At 42.0% G+C, this 20,694-nt stretch overlaps 1 protein-coding gene across 48 annotated transcripts in view; it reads left to right on the top strand.

The window, feature by feature from the left end:
- LOC145534388 (nucleoporin SEH1) overlaps positions 1-20,694 on the top strand; it is a 101,910-nt gene that overhangs the window by 71,147 nt on the left and 10,069 nt on the right. For 28 of the 48 annotated variants that reach the window (XR_014074526.1, XR_014074522.1, XR_014074523.1 and 25 more), the window contains 10 exons: positions 1,918-2,178; positions 2,399-2,514; positions 7,382-7,491; positions 10,194-10,344; positions 12,643-12,818; positions 13,342-13,465; positions 14,843-14,948; positions 15,360-15,567; positions 16,322-16,401; positions 17,276-17,371. Coding sequence is in view for 15 of the 48 variants with exons in the window: in XM_081561761.1 (XP_081417887.1) it covers positions 1,918-2,178; positions 2,399-2,514; positions 7,382-7,491; positions 10,194-10,344; positions 12,643-12,818; positions 13,342-13,465; positions 14,843-14,948; positions 15,360-15,567; positions 16,322-16,401; positions 17,276-17,371 (1,428 nt within the window). In the remaining 33 variants the exon portion in view is untranslated. The remainder of the gene's footprint in view (positions 1-1,917; positions 2,179-2,398; positions 2,515-7,381; positions 7,492-10,193; positions 10,345-12,642; positions 12,819-13,341; positions 13,466-14,842; positions 14,949-15,359; positions 15,568-16,321; positions 16,402-17,275; positions 17,372-20,694) is intronic. The other 20 variants (XR_014074552.1, XR_014074544.1, XR_014074543.1 and 17 more) reach the window with 3 other exon arrangements.

Raw genomic sequence — 20,694 nt, forward strand, 5'->3', positions numbered from 1 at the left:
CCTGGAGGGGAGGAAGGAGGGACAAGGTAGTGGGATGAAACCCAAGCTCTGTGAAAGCAGCTCAGAACCGAGCAGCTACTTGGCAGTGGAGCTGGGACTGCAAAGCTGGTCTTTGCCCTGGTGTCACAGAGGAAATGTGGAAAAGTCACAAGATTAACACCACCTAAAGGTTTTTTAAAAAGAGTAGATACTTTTGGCAAATCTGATGCTGGAGGTGGACACGTGCTTTGTGGAGCTCTTCGCATGGCCCTACGAGCTGTGATGTGCAGAACAGCCTGCAGAGTGGTGGTTCTCAGCCACCAGGGCACACTTGGTTTCTGGAGATGTTTGTGGTTTTCACAGTTAGACTTTTGGAACCTGATGGGTAGAGTCCAGGGTGTGGCCAGACACCCCCCAGTGCACAGGGTGCCCACATCAGATGGCCCAGCCCAGGGTCCACTGTGCCAAGGCTGAGGAGCCTGCTCTAGTTGGGTTTTTATTTTATTTTAGTTTTGGCTGTGTAGGTTTGAGGGATCTTAGTTCCCCGACCAGTGGTCGAACCCGGTCCGCTAGCAGTGACAGCACAGAGTCCTAACTACGGGACCACCAGGGAAGTCCCTGAGAAGCCTGCTCTAGAGCAGCAGATTTTTGGTTAAATCTTTGGGTCTGTGAGCATTACTCAGGTTTTATTTTATTTAATCTTTCTTCATTTTAACCTTTTAGTCAGTAGTCATTTGTGACTTCTTAGACTTTGAAAATACAGAGAGAATACTGGTATTGAGTGTTTTCAAAAGCTGGTTCTCCTTGTTGTTTTCTAGCTTCTTATATAAGATTTACTGGCAAATTTCTGTGGGAAAATAAAAATTAGAAATATTTTTGGCTCTTGGAACCAACAGAGCTCACTGTGGATGAGGTGGACTTTGCAGGAGTTCAGATCTGAAGCCCTTTAAATGCTGTTAATTTTTACTACAAGGCAGGCAATACTGAGTTTTCATCAGCCTGAGTTTAATTTTTCAAAATATTATTGTATTTAATACATAACAACTTGAAATAAGCTACTGATGTTTTCATGTTTGCAAAGGATTCTTTGAAATTTATTTTAATAATTAGGAATGAAAGAGCATATTTAAAGGAGTGCATTTAAAGAGTTTGAAAAGTTTGTATCCTTGCAGGGTACCTGTTTTCTGCACTCCTATTTATAGAGTCTGTTCTGTGACTCCTGTTTCTTGGTGGTGCTGCGTCCCTGGGGGCCCCATGGCTCAGGGTGCCTGGTCTACCCTGGAGCCTCCACTCTGCACCCCCATGGCCAGGCTGGCTGTCCCCTGAGGCCCATTTGAGTTCTGGCTTCTCTTTGGCACACTCCTGACTCTGCTGGACCAAAAGTTAGCAAGATTATATGCTCATAGATTTTTCTCCCCTCAAAACTTTTTATGCTGGAAATTTAAAATTACTGGAAATTTGAAAGAATTACATGGCAAACATTCACATACCATGCCACTTAGATTCTACACTTAACATTGTGCTGTATTTCTTCTATCACGTATTTAACCATCTATCAATTTATCTTTTTTATGCATTTCAAGATAAATTTAAATATCAGTATCTTTCATGCTGAACACTTCTGAAGCAAGCGTATCAATACTAATCTTCTTATTGTTCCTTTGTCATCTAAACTTGGTTTCTGTAACAGTGAAAAATAATTATTCTTGGCATATGGGAAGGTAAATAATTTTGCAGCTCTTTGGTTTGTTTTTCTCTTAAAGCAGAGTCTTTACTATAGATAGGGCTTGATTGGCAGTGGGGTAACGATTAGCCAAAGTACACAAAGATGAATAGTTTTAATTTCAGTAAATCTGTTTTTACTGTCTTCTCTGTAATTTGATCTTCTGTTTTTTGCTTACATAAAAATAATCCCAGATGTTTGTATTCTGTTTTTAGATACCTTTGTCTGGATATGGAGGCACAAGTAATCTCATTTTGGAAGATGTTAAAAAATTATCTGACAGTTACATGGTAACAGTGAATGACTTAGTGCCTGGCCAGGAAAGTAGAATTGTTATTTCTGTCCGTAACACTGGCTCTCGAGCAGCTTTTGTTAAAGCTGTAGGTTTTAAGGATTCTCAGAAAAAAGTTTTGCTGGATCCTAAAGTATTAAGGATTTTTCCAGACAAATTTGTGCTCAAGGAAAGAACACAGGAAGTAAGTATGAAAATATCTGCACTAAAAATACGAGCTCATTTTTAGGTTAAAGTAATAATTCTGTATTTTATGGCTAAAGCTAACATCTTATTTGAAAGGAGTGTAGGATCTTATCTGATCTTGGAGGTGCTGTTTATGTGCATCAGTGTCTGCAGCCACTGTGACATTTATTCAGAGTGAAATATTTAATATTCACTCCTGATTTTTTTCTTGGCATCAGGATGTTACTATAATATATAATCCATCAATCAGAGAAAGCAGTTGTAAAACCACCACAGAACTGTCAACTATATACTTTTTTGGTGGAGATGAAATTTCACGTCAGCAGTATCGAAGGTGGGTTACTTACCTTAGACTATGATGGGGAGCATTAGTAGAAGTAATGAAGGCTTAACACTGGTTGGGATTTGTAATTAATGGAAAATGTTTTACTACTTATTAGTCAACTGGCAGATGAACAGTTTTGGTAAAATTTGTGTGACCGATAAGCTACCTGTAGGAGAAATACAGGTAGAAATAGCTTGTCTCCAGGTTTCCTTGCAGTGTCCTTTTCTAGACATATATAGTGGCCTCTGCTCCATTGTTCAGATAGGACCTTGGACTTCGTCCTTGGACCATCTTGGTAATGATGGCAGATCAGTTTCAGAAAAGATTTAAAAACTACTGGAAAAAAGTATATTGTATAAACACATCTGACGTGGTGCATTTCTGGGAGTGTTGAGAATTATTTGAATGGATCAAGCTGTATTTTAGACATGTGTAGGGTGTTTAATTACTTAAAGCTTGTGCTTCTAAAAAAATTTAGTACACCAATTTAAATGTAGTTTTATATGCTGGCATGTTTTCAAATTTTTATTTAGGTCTAAGTATGATTTAGACTTACTTATGAGTTGAAATCAGAGTTCTTATGTCACAAAATCTTTTTCCTCGCCTAAAGCTGAGTACGAGGTGAGTGGAGGTCATGCCAATGCACGATTTATGGGAAGTCATTGCCCCTCAGGAGGGTGGTATGTGTGCAGTCCAGTCTTGCCTTCTTCCAGTGCTTCGTGCTGTGCTGTGTTTTCTTCTGATACACAGTTCTGGAAACTGTACTGTCAGTCTGTGGAGGACTGTTAGAATGTATAAAAAGAGTTTAGTGATGAGTTAGTACATAATAATAGCACAGATGTGAAGGGTTCAACTTGGAATGTGGTTTTGTCTCAGTTGAGGATTTTAGAAATAGAAACTGACATTTGGAGAAATTAGATCACAGTTTTTTGGTTTTTTCCCTTTCTCTCTATTGGAGTGTAGAAGTCAGTGTCAGTTCAGTAGCTCAGCTGTGTCCGACTCTTTGCGACCCCGTGAATTGCAGCACGCCAGGCCTCTCTGTCCATCACCAACTCCCGGAGTCTACCCAAACCCATGTCCATCGAGTCGGTGATGCCATCCAACCATCTCATCCTCTGTCGTCCCCTTCTCCCGCCCCCAATCCTACCCAGCATTAGGGTCTTTTCCAATGAGTCAACCCTTCGCATGAGGTGCCCAAAGTATTGGAGTTTCAGCTTCAACATCAGACCTTCCAATGAACACCCAGGATTGATCTCTTTTAGGATGGATTGATTGGATCTCCTTGCAGTCCAAGGGACTCTCAAGAGTCTTCTCCAACACCACAGTTCAAAAGCATCAATTCTTCGGCGCTCAGCTTTCTTCACCGTCCAACTCTCACATCCATACATGACCACTGGAAAAACCATAGCCTTGACTAGACGGACTTTTGTTGGCAAAGTAATGTCTCTGCTTTTAAATATGCTGTCTAGGTTGGCCATAACCTTCCTTCCAAGGAGTAAGCGTCTTTTAATTTCATGGCTGCGATCACCATCAGCAGTGATTTTGGAGCCCAAAAAAATAAAGTCTGACACTGTTTCCACATCTATTTCCCATGAAGTGATGGGACCAAATGCCATGATCTTAGTTTTCTGAACGTTGAGCTTTAAGCCAACTTTTTCACTCTCCTCTTTCACCTTTATCAAGAGTCTCTTTAGTTCTTCTTCACTTTCTGCCATAAGGGTGGTGTCATCCGCATATCTGAGGTTATTGATATTCCTGCCGGCAATCTTGATTCCAGCTTGTGCTTCTTCCAGCCCAGCGTTTCTCATGATGTACTCTGCATATAAGTTAAATAAGCAGGGTGACAATATACAGCCTTGACGTACTCCTTTTCCTATTTGGAACCGGTCTGTTGTTCCATGTCCAGTTCTAACTGTTGCTTCCTGACCTGCATACAGGTTTCTCAAGAGACAGGTCAGATGGTCTGGTATTCCCATCTCTTTCAGAATTTTCCACAGTTTATTGTGATCCACACAGTCAAAGGCTTTGGCATAGTCAATAAAGCAGAAATAGATGTTTTCCTGGAACTCTCTTGCTTTTTCGATGATCCAGCGGATATTGGCAATTTGATTTCTGGTTCCTCTGCCTTTTCTAAAACCAGCTTGAACATCTGGAAGTTCATGGTTCACGTATTGCTGAAGCCTGGCTTGGAGAATTTTGAGCATTACTTTACTAGCATGTGAGATGAGTTCAATTGTGTGGTCGTTTGAGCATTCTTTGGCATTGCCTTTCTTTGGGATTGGAACGAAGACTGACCTCTTCCAGTCCTGTGGCCACTGCTGAGTTTTCCAAATTTGCTGGCATATCGAGTGCAGCACTTGCACAGCATCACCTTTGAGGATTTGAAATAGCTCAACTGGAATCCCATCACCTCCACTAGCTTTGTTCGTAGTGATGCTTTCTAAGGCCCACTTGACTTCACATTCCAGGATGTCTGGCTCCAGGTGAGTGATCACTCCATCGTGATTATCTGGGTCGTGAAGATCTTTTTTGTACAGTTCTTCTGTGTATTCTTGCCACCTCTTAATATCTTCTGCTTCTGTTAGGTCCATACCATTTCTGTCCTTTATCGAGCCCATCTTTGCATGAAATGTTCCTTTGGTATCTCTAATTTTCTTGAAGAGATCTCTAGTCTTTCCCAATCTGTTGTTTTCCTCTATTTCTTTGCACTGATCGCTGAGGAAGGCTTTCTTATCTCTCCTTGCTAGTCTTTGGAACTCTGCATTCAGATGGGAATATCTTTCCTTTTCTCCTTTGCTTTTCACTTCTCTTCTCTTCTGAGCTATCTGTAAGGCCTCCTCAGACAGCCATTTTGCTTTTTTGCATTTCTTTTCCATGGGGATTTTCTTGATCCCTGTCTCCTGTACAATGTCATGAACCTCTGTCCATAGTTCATCAGGCACTCTGTCTATCAGGTCTAGACCCTTAAATCTATTTGTCACTTCCACGGTATAATCATAAGGGATTTGATCTAGGTCATACCTGAATGGTCTAGTGGTTTTCCCTACTTTCTTCAATGTAAGTCTGAATTTGGCAATAAGCAGTTCATGATCCGAGCCACAGTCTGCTCCCGGTCTTGTTTTTGCTGACTGTATAGAGCTTCTCCATCTTTGGCTGCAAAGAATATAATCAATCTGATTTCGGTGTTGACCATCTGGCGATGTCCACGTGTAGAGTCTTCTCTTGTGTTGTCGGAATAGGGTGTTTGCTATTACCAGTGTGTTCTCGTGGCAAAGCTCTATTAGCCTTTGCCCTGCTTCATTCTGTACTCCAAGGCCAAACTTGCCTGTTACGCCAGGTGCTTCTTGACTTCCTACTTTTGCATTCCAGTCCCCTATAATGAAAAGGACATCTTTTTTGGGTGTTAGTCCTAAAAAGTCTTGTAGGTCCTCATAGAATCGTTCAACTTCAGCTTCTTTGGCATTACTGGTTGGGGCATAGACTTGGATTACCATGATATTGAATGGTTTGCCTTGGAAACGAACAGAGATTATTCTATCGTTTTTGAAATTGCATCCAAGTACTGCATTTCGGACTCTTTTGTTGACCATGATGGCTACTCCATTTCTTCTAAGGGATTCTTGCCCACAGTAGTAGATATAATGGTCATCTGAGTTAAATTCACCCATTCCAGTCCATCTTAGTTCGCTGATTCCTAGAATGTCGACGTTCACTCTTGCAATCTCCTGTTTGACCACTTCCAATTTGCCTTGATTCATGGACCTAACATTCCAGGTTCCTATGCAATATTGCTCTTTACAGCATCGGACTTTGCGTCTATCACCAGTCACATCCACAGTTGGGTATCATTTTTGCTTTGGCTCCATCCCATCATTCTTTCTGGAGTTATTTCTCCACTGATCTCCATTAGTATATTGGGCACCAACTGACCTGGGGAATTCATCTTTCATTGTCCTATCTTTTTGCCTTTTCATACTGTTCATGGGGTTCTCAAGGCAAGAATACTGAAGTGGTTTGCCATGCCCTTCTCCAGTGGACCACGATCTGTCAGACCTCTCCACCATGACCCATCCGTCTTGGGTGGCCCCACATGGCATGGCTGAGTTTCATTGAGATAGACAAGGCTGTGGTCCGTGTGATCAGATTAGCTAGTTTTCCCTGTCGGCCGCCGCCCCCGGCCCCCGGCCCGCCCTGGCCCCTCTCGGCCGCCGCCCCCGGCCCCCGGCCCGGCCTGGCCCCTCTCGTCCGCTGCCCCCGGCCCCCGGCCCGGTCTAGCCCCTCTCGTCCGCCGCCCCCGGCTCCCGGCTTCCTACTGAAATCAGTGTACTGCTCTCTAAATTCTTTTTGCCATTAATTTATAGGAATGAGAGTTCTTTTGTTTGTGAACAAACAAAAGTTTTGTAGAGAAATTCACTTTTCAGTTCTGTCACCTCAGAAGTCTGTAGAACAGATCAGACAGACTGACAGAATTGCATGGCAATTTAAATGTTTTCTTTTGATGCATTATTTGTATCATATTCTTGGCGTGTTTTTTCCTGAGACAAATTTCTAACTGACCAAATTATCACAAATATTGTAAATGCATGACTTGAATCTTAATTTCATCTTCTTTCTGCTCTTCTGTTAGAGAGTTGTTGTATTAATGTGTGTAACTGAAAATGATGATGGATATATACCACCATGTATAGCTTTTAAGGGAATTTGCAAAACAAGTTTTCTTGCTAAAATTCCGTATATTGGGAATTAAAGCATAATATCTATGTACTAATGCACCATGATGTCAGTGGGATTTGCCAGTCATTGCCAGATGCGTGAATAAAATCTAATGAAGGATTTTTGTCTGTAAAACGCCTTTGAATAAAATCTCTACTGACAGAGCCGTACTGCACATGCCGGAGGTGAGAGAGCGAGTCCTTCCCAGTCAGAGCGTGCTGCACAGCATCGACTTCGCAGAAGCATTTCAGGACGAGCTGCTTGTAACTGAAGGTGGGAATTTCAGTGTATTTTATTTTATTTTAAATTTATTTTGTTATTTGGCTATGTTGGGTTTTAGTTGTAGTGTGTAGGATCTTTTGTTGCAGCGTATGGGTTCTCTAATTATGGCTCCAGATCATGCAGGCTTAGTTGCTCTACAGCACGTGAAATCTTCGTTCCCTAACCAGGGATCGAACCTGCATCCCCTGTGTTGCAAGGTGGATTCTTAACCATCAGGGGAGTCCCTCAATATATTTTAGATTTTCTGGGTCCAGTGATGTGCTATAAGGAAGAAGAATGTTGGTTTAGATGTGGTGTCAGGCTGAATTAGTCACAGCTCTGGTGTATGACTTTGGACATATTACATCACTGAAATTCAGTTTCCTTAGCTGTAAAATGAGAGGAATAATATTTGTATTGTCTGCACAGAGTTCTTGTGAACTCTTGTGAGTTCAGATGAGAGAGCTTTGCCTTGTAAATGTTAGATGTTAATATGTTATTGCACTTAGTGTTTGGGTGGACTTGTGGGCAGAGAATGGTCATGATTAAACTCAAGTTATTACTGCTTAAGGTTTCATGATCTCACACTTATGCTCATTTTGAGATTTCTCTGCTCTTGTGCTGGGTGTGCAGTTTTTGGAGGATATGATTGTGGCTGAGTGACTCTAATCTAGATATTTAGACCTGTTTGAGCTGAACAGTTCAAGTGTTTAGTGGTATTTATTACTCATACAAAACATAAGAATGGAGACATGCAAATTGTGTAAAAATACATGTACAGATTTTTGTCACAGTGTTCATTATAGGAAGAAGTTAGAACTAACCTAAATGTCCAAGAATAGAGGATTAATTTTGCAAAAGAAACTTTGAAGTCATTTAGACCGTATAATTCTGTATTAAATGACATGAAAAGCTCCTCATTCATTAAAAAAAAAGTTATTTTTAAATTTCGCATGTAAGATCTCCATATGGTAAAAATAATATCTTATTTATAGTTAAGTGGGTAAAATTACAGGAGTATACACACCAAAATACTGAGAATGGTTATATTCTGGTGGTAGAATTTCAGGCAGTATTGTCTTTCCCCCTAACTTTTATTTTCTAGTTTTTTAATGATGAAGTGCATACTCCTTCTGAAGTGGGAAATGATAAAGGAAAGGGTATTTATTTCTGTTTAGAGGTGACAGAGAGTAGTTTATGACCTTTTGGGCAGATTGAGAGTCTAGATCATCTGCTTCAAGGGTGGGTTAGTTACAAAGAGTGGAAAGATTGGAAATGGCTGAAAAGCATCTTGGATTTAGAGCTGAACCTCACTTCATAGCCCACCTCTGCCAACTCGGCTCCTCCAAGCTTCACCTTGCGTGTTCCTCCTCCGAGGAAGGAAGAAGCCATGTGGCAGGGTTAACCTGACTGCCCTGGACGACATGGTGCAGCAGCAGTGGGACCCGATAAAAACGGGGCCACGTGTGTTTGCAGCTCTCGGCTCAGACAGGACTGATTGGATGGACTTGGTGGGTGGGGAGTACAGGGCACGGTCACAGGGTTGGAACTTGCAGCTTGGCCTCTGGGGGCCAACAGACCAAGGAGGACAGGTGGGGAAGTGCGGCAGGAAAATTCTGACAGACCCTTCATAGGGCTCAGGGGCCTCAAGAAGGGTGCCCTGTTGAGAGAGCGGGGAGGGGTTGTGAGGAAGAGAAGATGTACACCACGGTGCCTGGGGAGGTGTGCTTTGGCAGAGGGAGCTAGTGTACAAGCATTTGGAAGGGGATGTGTTAAGAGTCATGCTGACAAACCCAGCCAAGCACTCAGGTAACTTGCTGAGCCCCCCTGCAGTGGGGCTGAGTGGGGGCTTCAGGTGGGTCCTTGGGCACCAGGCTGCACCCCAGGGTGTACTGGCCTCCTGGAGGTGCTGTGCGCGCTGCCCAGGTGGAGGGGGGATGCAGCCCATTTGGTTTTGTGTTAATTGGTATAGTGGATCCCCATGAGAATGTTGCAGTTGAACTTTTTACATGATTATTTTAAAAAACATTTGTTTGAGCATATTACTGTGACAAGCATTCATAGTGATCTTTTGCAAAATGTGTAATGATTGTGGCAAATAATTTCACAATTAAGCTTTTATAGTCAAGATATCTTCATACAAATTTCAGTTTCTACTTCCTGTGTTGTTTCTTTTTAAAAATATATAATTCTTAATATTTAATTTATATGTAGAATACAGGCATGTTCTCTGAAATTTCTTGTATGTATGCATTCAGGTGGGTTTATCTCTAGATAAACTGTCTGATCAGTCTAAATACATGCAGTTATGCTGACACTGCCTGGTTTCTGGATTTGCTGAGGTTAGGTGTCTGTGAGACAGTCTCTCAGATCCATGCTCCAAATGCTGCATTCTGGAGTGAGATGATGCTGCCTCTAAGCACTGCAGAAATCGAGCAGGGTAATTTATGTCAGGGGTTGGGATACTTGTTCATGTTACAGGAGGGGAAGACTGCAGTTCAGGGCAGGGAAGGAAGTGGCCACAGTTCACCGCTGAGCACTGGTGCTGCTGTCACCCAAGTCCAGGGCAGAACCTGGGCTGCAAGTCATTGATGCTGATCTGTAGGGTCAAAATCTGAATGTCACCTGACCCCAACTGAGAAAGTACAAGAATATATGTAAATGGTGTGATTGTGTGAAGATTCATGTGTTTCACACGTTATTTTCTCTTTCAGTGTATGACCTTCCCCAGCGGCCCAGTGACGTCCTGCTCTTTTATGGAAACATGCGTAAAATCATACTTTCAGTAATTGGAGAATTTAGAGATTCCATTTCCAGCAGAGAATTTCTTCCACCTTCTGCCAAACCTAGCTTGGAATTCAAAAGGTAAAACTGACAAAACATCTTTCACCAGATTTCAAGATTATTTAATTCATAGTAGAGCTGATCCTTTCCCTTGTACTTTGTGGTTTTTGTCTCAATGTTTATTTCAGCTTTATTTTTAAATTGAAATAATTCCAAACTTACAGAAAAGTTTAAAAATAGTATAGAGAACTTCCATACACTGTGCAGAAAATCCCCAGTTGATGACATGTTATTATTTTTCTTTATGTATATGTGGCTTTCTCTGAACAATGTATTTAGGAGTGAGTCTCAGGCATGATGACCAGTCAGCCCTGAATTTGCTGCAAATTAACCCCCTCAAAGCCATGGCAGACCCGTCAAGGTTAGGACACTGACATGATCCAGGACCACTGTCTGGTCCTTGGATTCCCCATGTACCTGTCAGTTCCCCAGTGGTGCCCTGTGTAGCTAAGACAAACAACAGAAAAGACACTGCCTCTTTCCACTTCCTCTTTGGTCCGGAATCTGAGATTACATGTGTGTTTGGTTATCTTGTCCCTTTACTCCCTTTCAATAAAGGGAGTTCCTTGGTCTTCTTTTCACGACTGAGAAAACACAAGGTTGTTTAGCAAGTAAGATCTACAGAGTCAAAGGCGTTAGAGTGAAGCTTTGGTGCTGACTTGCGGTAAAACAAGGAGAACCTGGGACTGCCCGTGGTCCCCTTTGCAGCATCAGCTCTCCCCTCTAGTTCAGGTTTAACACCACATCCATAAGTTCTGGATTGATACGTGACACAAGAGGGAACTATTTTGATCATGAAAAGTATCTCATACTTTGATAATTATGTAACCTGTGTGAAGCTTTTCAAACAACTGTGCCACATAAATTAGTAAGTTTCAGATTTCTTACCCACGGACGATGGGTGACAGACCAGGTGCTGCCTGTGTCAGGCCTTTTGTAGGTAAGAACCTGAGTGCATTTGCTGTGGGATCTGGCATTCGCAAGATGACAGGTGATTTGACCAAGCCATCTTTCTTTATTTCTCCTGAGCTTTCCTGGTAAAAGGGGAAAAGTAGGCTATAGGCCAGGAGCCCTGCTGTTCTTACAGAGTGCAGGCCAATTACTTAATGAAATAGTCTTAATTTCGGTGTCAACTTGAGGACATGCAGAGTGATGCTATTTGTTTCTCAGCACAGCGTCTCTGGTGCTGAGCAGTGCTGGTTGTTCCATTATTGGGAAGATTCTTATCACTTTGTTGAAATGGTGTTTGCCAAGTTTCTCTACTGTAAGGTTAGTTAATAAATATCTTGAAGTAGTGTTAAAGTAAGTGACTTAGAGATGGTAGATGATCTTGTACCTTGCCAGATTTCGTGTGCCCAGTGAGGATGGATGGCTTCCTGACCCATGTTATTCCTGTTTTGGCTGCTGACTGGTGATTTTCTGATCTCACCTTTCTTTCTCCGTTCTGTAGTTATCTTTCCACTCTGAGGAAGGAGTGTCCTTTTCCCTCTTACTCACGTGTTTCAGGGTGGGCTCGGATTCAGGACCAGTCCCCTTGTCACTATTTGGTTCCCTGAGTTGCTCCCCGGTCCTATGCCTGTGCCCATAGCACCTGTGGGCACCTCCTTATCCACAGACTCATCGTTCACTTCCTCTACAACCTGGAAACCCGGACGCGGGCAGCAATGTGCTCATAGTCGTTAGTATTATTAGCGTTGTGAAGCCGGTTATCATTATTCACTTAAAGATACATGAAGAGTTTTGTTGTTTTTCTTAAATTCTTAATATTGGGCATTTTTGTAGTAAATCTTTTAAGATACTTCAGATTGCATGCAGAAGTTAAAGCAGGGAAAAAATTGTGTATTCTGATTAAAGATTAGTAATATTTAACCTGGCTTCCCTGGTGACTCAGTGGTAAAGAATCTGCCTGCCAGTTCAGGAGACACCCGAGATGGGGGTTTGATCCCTAGGTTTGGAAGATTCTCTGGAGAAGGAAAGAGCAGCCCACTCCAGTATTCTTGCCTGGGAAGTCCAATTGACAGAGGAGCCTGGTAGGCTACAGTTACAATCCATGGGGTTGCAAAAAGTTGGACATGACTAAGTGACTAAGCACTTAAACACACACACACACACACACACACACAATATTTAACCTATACTGTACTTTATTTTTTATACATTACTTTAAGAGTACCCAATGTTAAGGATTTTTATTTGCTGAAAAATATACAGTATATAATGCACTTGTGTTTTATCTGTTTTCATATTTATGGGTAATCAGTACAAAAATGTGACACAATCTGCTTTTTATCATTTTTAATCTCTTCTCTCTCTCTCTAGTGAATCTGGCAGTTGTGGGACACATGGTGGTAACATTTCTTTGGATGTTTTGCCAGTGAAGGGTCCTCAGGGTTCTCCCCTTATTTCACAAGCTGTTCACCCACCTCAGGATAACTCGACCTCGGAGGAAGTGTGGGCTGTCCACCCTGAGCACCTGGTCTTGGTTGCCCCTTCATGTGAGTGTGTCCCTAATGCCAGGACGAAAATCTGTCTGGGGCCCTGGCTGTCCCTGCTCTGTGCACACAGCTCTTGGAGGGAAGACCAGAGTGTTGTCCTGACATGAGGCCATGGACCCCAAGCCAAGCTCCCATGAACAGACCCTTCCTCCTGCCACCCTCTCCCCTACCCTGAGAACTCAGTTGACACTTGGCCTCTTACCCTTAGCATTGGTACCGTTGGTCCAGAGTAGGAACATGTCCTAGTACTTATGTCTGTGCCCAAGATAACACAAGGGTAACAATTTCCAGGTTTCCTTTTTCGTCTTTGCTCAGTATTGAACTTATTCAGTATCTTTGTAGTTCCCAAGATTGAATGAAGATCTTGCTTTACCAGGAATTTGAAATTTCTGTCCGGGGCAGTTGAGAAAGCAAAATAAGTTGGTATTATAGTATATTTATGTAGGATTTGTTTTTGCTATTTATTAATCTTGGTCTTTATTATTAATGCTAAATGTGAGTAACGTTTTATCTGCTATCATAGGTGATACAGCAAAAACTGGACGTTTCCAGATTTTAAATAATTCTATTAGGTTGCTGAAATTTGAGCTGTACTGGCCAGCACACTGCCTTACAGTGACTCCACAACATGGGTTTATCGCACCAGAGTGAGTATGACCTCCCTGTCCACTGGGTGTTACTCACATGCTTCATAGGCCATTTAAACTTTCTCAGTAGGATTTTGCAGTGTGCTGACTCTGCAGAGCACCGTGCGTGGTTCTCTGGGAACACACTGAGTTCCAGACTCATATTGCTTAGCAGTGGGGCCCGTCCACAGCCAGTTACAGTATCAGCCTAAGAGGATCAAGAGCTGAGTGAGGTGGGAAAGAGTTCCTCAGGTGGAATCTCCTGACACAGCTATGCCTACAGAGTTACAGCGTGGGATACATCTGTGCACGGGGTGAGGGTGGTGGTCCCCGAAGCTCAGTGGTGCTGGCTTGTCACCTTGGGCCTGGCAGCTTACTCTGCTGGTTTTGTCTAAGGACATTTTACAGACATGGCTTCCTGACTTCTGCTGTGTCTGAGCTATAGTCTAGCTTACCGTTTTCCACAAAGGATTACAAAGAAGTTTTTGGGGGCCGAGTGGTGATGAGCAGCTGCCCTTTCTGTGCAGCATGGTTATTGGTGGGGTAAGCCTCAGCTCTCCACTTCCTGGGAACAGTCCCGGCTGGCACAGAACACACACACCTGAAAGTTGCTTCACATTCGGCAATAGCAGCTTTGCATGAGAGCAACTTGGAATCTATTTTCTTTGCTTTTGCAAAATGATGGCGTATGCGCTTCAAGAGAGTTTATTTGACCAAGACTGGGTTGAGATAAGGTTAGGGACACTCCAGAGAAGGGCTCCTGGGACCAAAGCAGTCAGTTAAGTATTTGCTTGTTAATAGGTGAAAAACTGGAGGTGACAGGGCAGGTTGTCCACAGCAACTTGTGCATGGCCCTTCATGTCGAGCTATTAGCTCCACTATATTGGATGTGGGTATAGATCTCTCTTGTAACTGGTAGTGTCTCTTAAGTGACAGATCTGGTCACACTCCACATTTCAGTCTTTGTCATCCCATAGCTCTTGAGCACAGCGAGCACAGAAACGTGACCCACTGCGGGAGCAAAGAAGCACTCTTCCCCCCACCCCCATTCCAGTTACTCTCTGTGACAGTGACAGCTCAGAGTATTCATGGTAGTGGTCTTTCTCCAGAAATGTTTAGTTCGAATTACTGTATAGATGCATTTCTGTGGTGTGGTCCGTTTTCACATGAGCTTTGCCCTCAGGTTCTTGGCTTTACACCACTCAGCTTTTTGTCAATCACCAAGTTGGGATTGAGGTAAAATCAGGTGCACATGGGAGCTCACCTCTGTTCTCTGCTCTTTCTGAACAGTGGGGAAACTCTTGGTGGTCATTGATGGTGCAGTGTTTCAACTCTTGTGGTTACTGCTGTTACGGTCTACACTATTCTTAGTTCTCAGTATTCAATTCTTCTTTTAAGGAGTAAGATGCAAATTCTTGTGAGTCCCAACTCCTCCTTATCCACAAAACATTCAATGTTCCCATGGAGCGGCTTGATCTATATACACTGTGACAATGGACAGAAGGTACTTAAAAAGAAAATTTTTTTTTTATCAAATATGTTTTTTTGCAGTTAAAGTGTTGTAATCCTTATTGATGGCACTTACATTTCAGAAATCAAATTGAGGTCCTTTCAGCCCAAACAGCTTATGTAACTAGAGCACTTAGTACAGATTTTTCCACCAGTGAGCTGAGTAAGTTTCCTGGTGCAGCAGTGGGGAGTAGGGCCTGGAAGCCACCATTAACTTGAAAATTCTGCTTTGAAAAAGAGGGGAGTTGGGAAAAAAAATCAAGTCAAATAGCTACTTTGGGATCTGAATAGACTTTACTTTCTAAATTCGTCAGTGTTTCAGTTGTTTGGCACTGCTTTTGTCTACCATGATTAAAAAATAGGAATTTAAAAAAAACAACAATAACTTCACTTTGTCTCATTTCAGAAAATTGTGAAGGTTCAAATTCGAGAAGACTTGACCCAAGAAGAACTTTTCACTCATTTGACCTCCAGCCCACTTGGAATCCTTTCCCAAGAAACCGAGCCTGCAGTTAATCATATGGTAAAACCAGCAACAAAACCACCTTCCACAAAAGTTGAGCTAAGAAACAAGACAGTTACTTTTCCTCCAACAGAACCTGGTGAGACCTCAGGTATTGTATCACAGGGTTACGTCTTCAAATGTTGATAGGTGGGATCTAATGGCTCCTAGTTAACCGTAGTTCGAGACAGTGTTAACTTCAGGAGAAAATCAGCAGTTCTCGGAAATTGTTTCAGTGATCAGCTCGATTCAGGGAAGCTAAAACTAGGCCTTTAGTAACTCTCTCTATTCCAGGAGGCTTAGACTGTCTGTCAGAGCCATCCCTTCCCAACTCTCACTAGATCTTTGATCAGAGCTGCTGCTAAGTTAGTGGCCAGAGAGGAGAGGAAGGTGGTGGAGCCAGGCCTCGTCCCTTAGGCTGTGACTGCAGGTTCTGGGCCTGCCCTGCCCGCTCCGCCTCCCCCCGAACACACCCCCCACCCCCAGCTCTCTATCCAGGGCCTGAGAATGGTGAAGTGCTGTGTGAAGCTCCTCTGAGCTTTCTCAGGGGCCTGGAGTGGTGCTCTGTGTTTCCTCAGTACGTGATGAAGAACATGCTTTAGTCCCTCAGTAACTTTTCCCTTTGGTTAAATACAAGATAGGGCATCTGTCAGACAGGACTTAAAAAATAATGTCAAAATACAAGACAGAGCATCTGTCAAACAGAACCTTAGAAAATAGTGTCCTTCTTGTTGGACTCAAAGGGATCTGATTGTATTTCTTCTCTATGGTAAGGTAGTCACAGTATTTATCACATATTATCATAGGGATCTGCTTGTTTACTTAACGCCTCAAAGTGTTTGAGTTGTGAAATGTGTTCCTTATAGGAAATTACCTGGAACTTGAGAATCATGGTGACACGGAAGTGAGGTGGCACCTGTCATCTTTAGCCCCACCTTACGTCAAGGTCAGTGATAATTGCCTCGAATATACTCATTTTAATGTTTATGCAGGATGTTTAAAAATCTGGATTAGGACCATAGGTTGAGATTACTGGGTTTTTGTTAATCTGCTTCATTTACTTGATTGTTTCTGTGGGTGGAACTAACCTGCCCAGTCTTGTTCACACGGTGGTTTTAAGAGTCAGGCTAGAGAATGTATGTGAAAATATGTGCTTGCTCTGTTTACTGCTGTCTCCTGCAGCCCAGTTTTTTATCTGAAATAATTTTATTCTGAAAAATATATACAGATTTTATCCCAGACGTGTGTGCGCGTTTCCTTCTCCTGCTTCAGAGTGCTGCTGTGTGCTTTCAGCCTGTGCGGGAGGCAGGGCTGAACTTTACTTGCCAGGGAGCCTTGGCCTGTGTGCCCACGTGTAGTGTCTGCCAGTGGGCACTGCACAAGCTGCGTGCATGGTCACATGTCGTCACATGTCATCACATGTCGTCACATGTGGTATGGCCTCTCTGCTCTCTTCTTGGTGTGACCATCATGGTTCTGAGCCGTAATGTTAACAAGATGTGTGCAAAAGATAGTGCTGGGCCCTCTGACAGGAAATGAAGTGCTGATATCGCATGGGGGTGTTGGAACACATACTCAGCAGGGTTCTTGAGGAAGCAGCAGTCCTCCGGCGAGGGACCAGCCTCCTATAGAGCACTGCGGCTGGGGATGGGAGGAGGGTCGGTGTCCAGTGAAGCCTGGTGTGAGTGGAGCCTGGGTGCTCCTGGCCCCCAGGAAACGGGTTTGTCCTCAGTGACCATGAAGGCAGTGGTGTTACTGTGGAACTGATCTGTTGACTTTTTGTTTTTTTAAGTTTGATTGTTTAAATGGTGTCTTTGTAGGGAGTTGATGAAAGTGGAGATGTTTTTAGAGCTACCTATGCAGCATTCAGATGTTCTCCTATTTCTGGTGTACTGGAAGGCCATGGTGTCCAAAAGGTGAGTTCTGACATCTTTTCACACCCGTCTGGTGGGAACACAGTGTCAGCTGGCCAGGAGTCCCTCATTTCCACCCAGAAGAGTTCACTCCACCTGGATGGTGCTGCTCTTAGCCAGGCTCCTGCGAGAGTGGCGGCAGCACAAATCTGCACTGTGCTCCTGCGGCAGGACATCTTGCTAGTAACAACACCATGCTTGGTGTATAATTGGTGCTCACTCATTCTGGCGCGAGCTTGTCACCTGGCTACCAGTTGCCTGTGCTGGGAACATGCTTCCAGGGCACTGATCCAGATAGTGGTTTTGTCAACCAGCCAGTCAAAAAGCTCTACCAGTTCTGATCTTGCACTCTAAAATAACTTTTTTAAAGGATTTGCACTATTTTAACATTGTATTTCTATTTCTTTTATTTGGTGTATGATACAATATTATGTCAGTTATAGTTGTGTAATATAATGATTCACAATTTTTAAAGGTAATAATCCATTTGTAGTTTTTATACGATATTGGCTATGTTCCTCATGTTGTATAATACATCCTTCTATCAATACCTTATTTTATGCCTAAATAGTACTTTTTAATCCTCTACTCCTATATTGCCCCTCCCCACTCCCCACCAATGACTACTAGTTTGTTCCATACATCTGTGAGTCTGCTTAATTTTTACTTGTATTTCTTAAGAGTCCATATATAAGTGATATCATACAATATTTGTCTTTCACTCTGACTTTTTTCACTTAGCACAATGCCCCCCAAATCCACCCATGCTGCTGCAAATGGCATGATTTTATTCTTTTTCCTGACTAATATTGCATCGTGTGTGTATGTGTGTGTACACACACACCATACCTTCTTTATCCATTCATCTGTTGACAGACACTTAGGTTGCTTCCGTATCTAGGCAATTGTAAATAGTGCTTCTGTGAACATTGGGGTGCATCTGTCTTTTCAAAGTAGTGTTTTATTTATTTATTTATTTTTGAATAAATACTCAGGACTGGAATTGCTGGGTTATTGTTGTTTAGTCACTAAGTTGTCTGACTCTTTTGCAACTCCATGGACTGTAGCCTTCCAGACTCCTCTGTCCATGGGATTTCCCAGACAAGAAGACTAGAGTGAGTTGCCATTTCCTTCTCCAGGGGATCTTCCCAGCCCAGACATTGAACCCATGTCTCTTGCATTGGTAGGCAGATTCTTTGCCACTGAACCACCTGGGAAGCCCTGCTGGGTCATCTGGTAGTTCTGTTTTGTTTTTTGAGAAACTTCTGTACTGTTTTCCACAGTGGCTGCCCCAACTTACATTCCCACCAACAGTGTACAAGGGTTCCCTTTTCTCCACATTCTCACCAACCTTTGTTATTTGTTTTCTTCTTGGTGATGGCCATCCTGACAGTTGTGAGGTGATAGCTCTTTGTGGTTTTGATTTTCATTTCCCTGGTGGTTTGCAATGTTGTGCATGTTTTCACATACCTGTTGGCCATCTGCATTTCCTCTTTGGACAAATGCGTATTTAGTTCTTCTCCTCATTTTTTAATTGGCCTGATTTTTTGAGTTGTGTGAGCTATTTATATGTGTTGGATATTAACCCCTTACTGGTCATATCATTTGCAAATATTTTCTTCCATTCAGTAGGTTGTCTTTTCATTTTGTTGATTGTTTCCCTTGCTGTGCAAAAGCTTATGAGTTTAGTTAGGTCCCATTTGTTTATTTTTGCTTTTATTTCCTTTAGGAGACAGATTTAAAAAAAAATACTGCTGTAATCAATGTCAAAGAGTCTTCTGCCTGTGTCTAGGAGTTTTATGGTTTCTGGTCTTTAATCCATTTTGAGTTTATTTTTTATATGGTGTTAGAGAATGTTCCAATTTTATTCTTTTGTATGTATTAATAGCTGTCCAGTTTTCCCAGAACCACTTATTGAAGAGACTTTTTTCCTCCATTTTATATTCTCATCTCTCTTGTTGCAGATTAATTGGCCATAAATGGGGGTTTATTTCTGGTCTCTTTGTCCTGTTCCATTGATCTATGTGTCTGTTTTGGAACCAGTACCATGCTGTTTTGACTATTGTAGCTTTGTAGTATAGTGAATTCTACCAAACATTTAGAGAAGAGTTAGCACCTATCCTTATAAAACTGTTCCAAAATGAAAGAAACACTTCTAACTCATGCTGTGAGGCCACCATCACTCTGTTGCCAAAACCAGGCAAAGATAATCACACACAAAAAGCGAAAATTACAGACCAGCATCTCTGAATGTAGGTGTAAAAAATGTCAAAAAAAACACTAGCAAACTGAATCCAACAGTACATTGGAGGCATCAAACACCATCATCAAGTAGGATTTATCCCAGGGATGCAAGGATTTTTCAATGACTGCAAATCATAATTTGTTGATGTGATATACCACATCAACAAATTGAAGAATAAAAACCATATGATTATCTCAATAGATGCAGAAAAAACTTTTAACAAAATTCAACATCCATTTATAATTAAAAATTCTTCAGAATGTGGGCATAGAGGGAACATACTTCAACATAATAAAGGTCACATATGACAGACTCACAAGTAACATCACACTCAACACTGAAAATCTGAAAGCATTCCTTCTTAGGTCGGGAACAAGACAAGGATGACTACCCTCTACTTTTATTCAGCATAGTTTTGGAAGTCCTAGTGATGGGAATCAGAGAAGAAAAAGAAATAAAAGAGTTCCAAATTGGAAAAGAAGTAAAACTCACTGTTTCTGTTTGACAGAATATTGGGTTGGCCAAAAAGTTCGTTTGGGTTTTACTGGAACATCTTGCTATACATAAGAAATTCTAAAGACTCCACCAGAAAACCAGAGCTTATTAATGAATTTGGTAAAGTTGTAGGATACCAAATTAACATACAAAAATCTGTTGCATTTCTATACACTGAGAACAAGCTATCAGAAAGGAAAACTGAGGAAATAATCCCATTCACCAATGAATCAAAAACAATAAAATACTTAGGAATAAACCTACTTAAGAGGCAAAAGACCTGTCCTCTGAAAAGAATGAGATGCTGATGAAAGAAATTGAAGCTGATGCAAACAGAAAGATATACTGTGTTTTTAGATGGAAAGAACCAGTATTGTTAAAATGACTGTACTACCCGAGGCAATCTATAGGTGCAATCCCTATCAAAATCTCAACGGCATTTTTCACAAAACTAGAAAAAAAATTTTTAAATTGGTATGGAGACACTAAAGGCTCCCAATAGCCAAAGCAGTCTTGAGAAAGATAGACAGAGCTGGTGGAATCGGGCTCCCTGACTTGAAAAATATACTTGGATCTGATACAGTAA

Source organism: Giraffa tippelskirchi, chromosome 14 (assembly GCF_054371585.1).
Source record: "Giraffa tippelskirchi isolate mGirTip1 chromosome 14, T2T-mGirTip1v1.2.pri, whole genome shotgun sequence".
Classification (NCBI taxonomy): domain Eukaryota; kingdom Metazoa; phylum Chordata; class Mammalia; order Artiodactyla; family Giraffidae; genus Giraffa; species Giraffa tippelskirchi.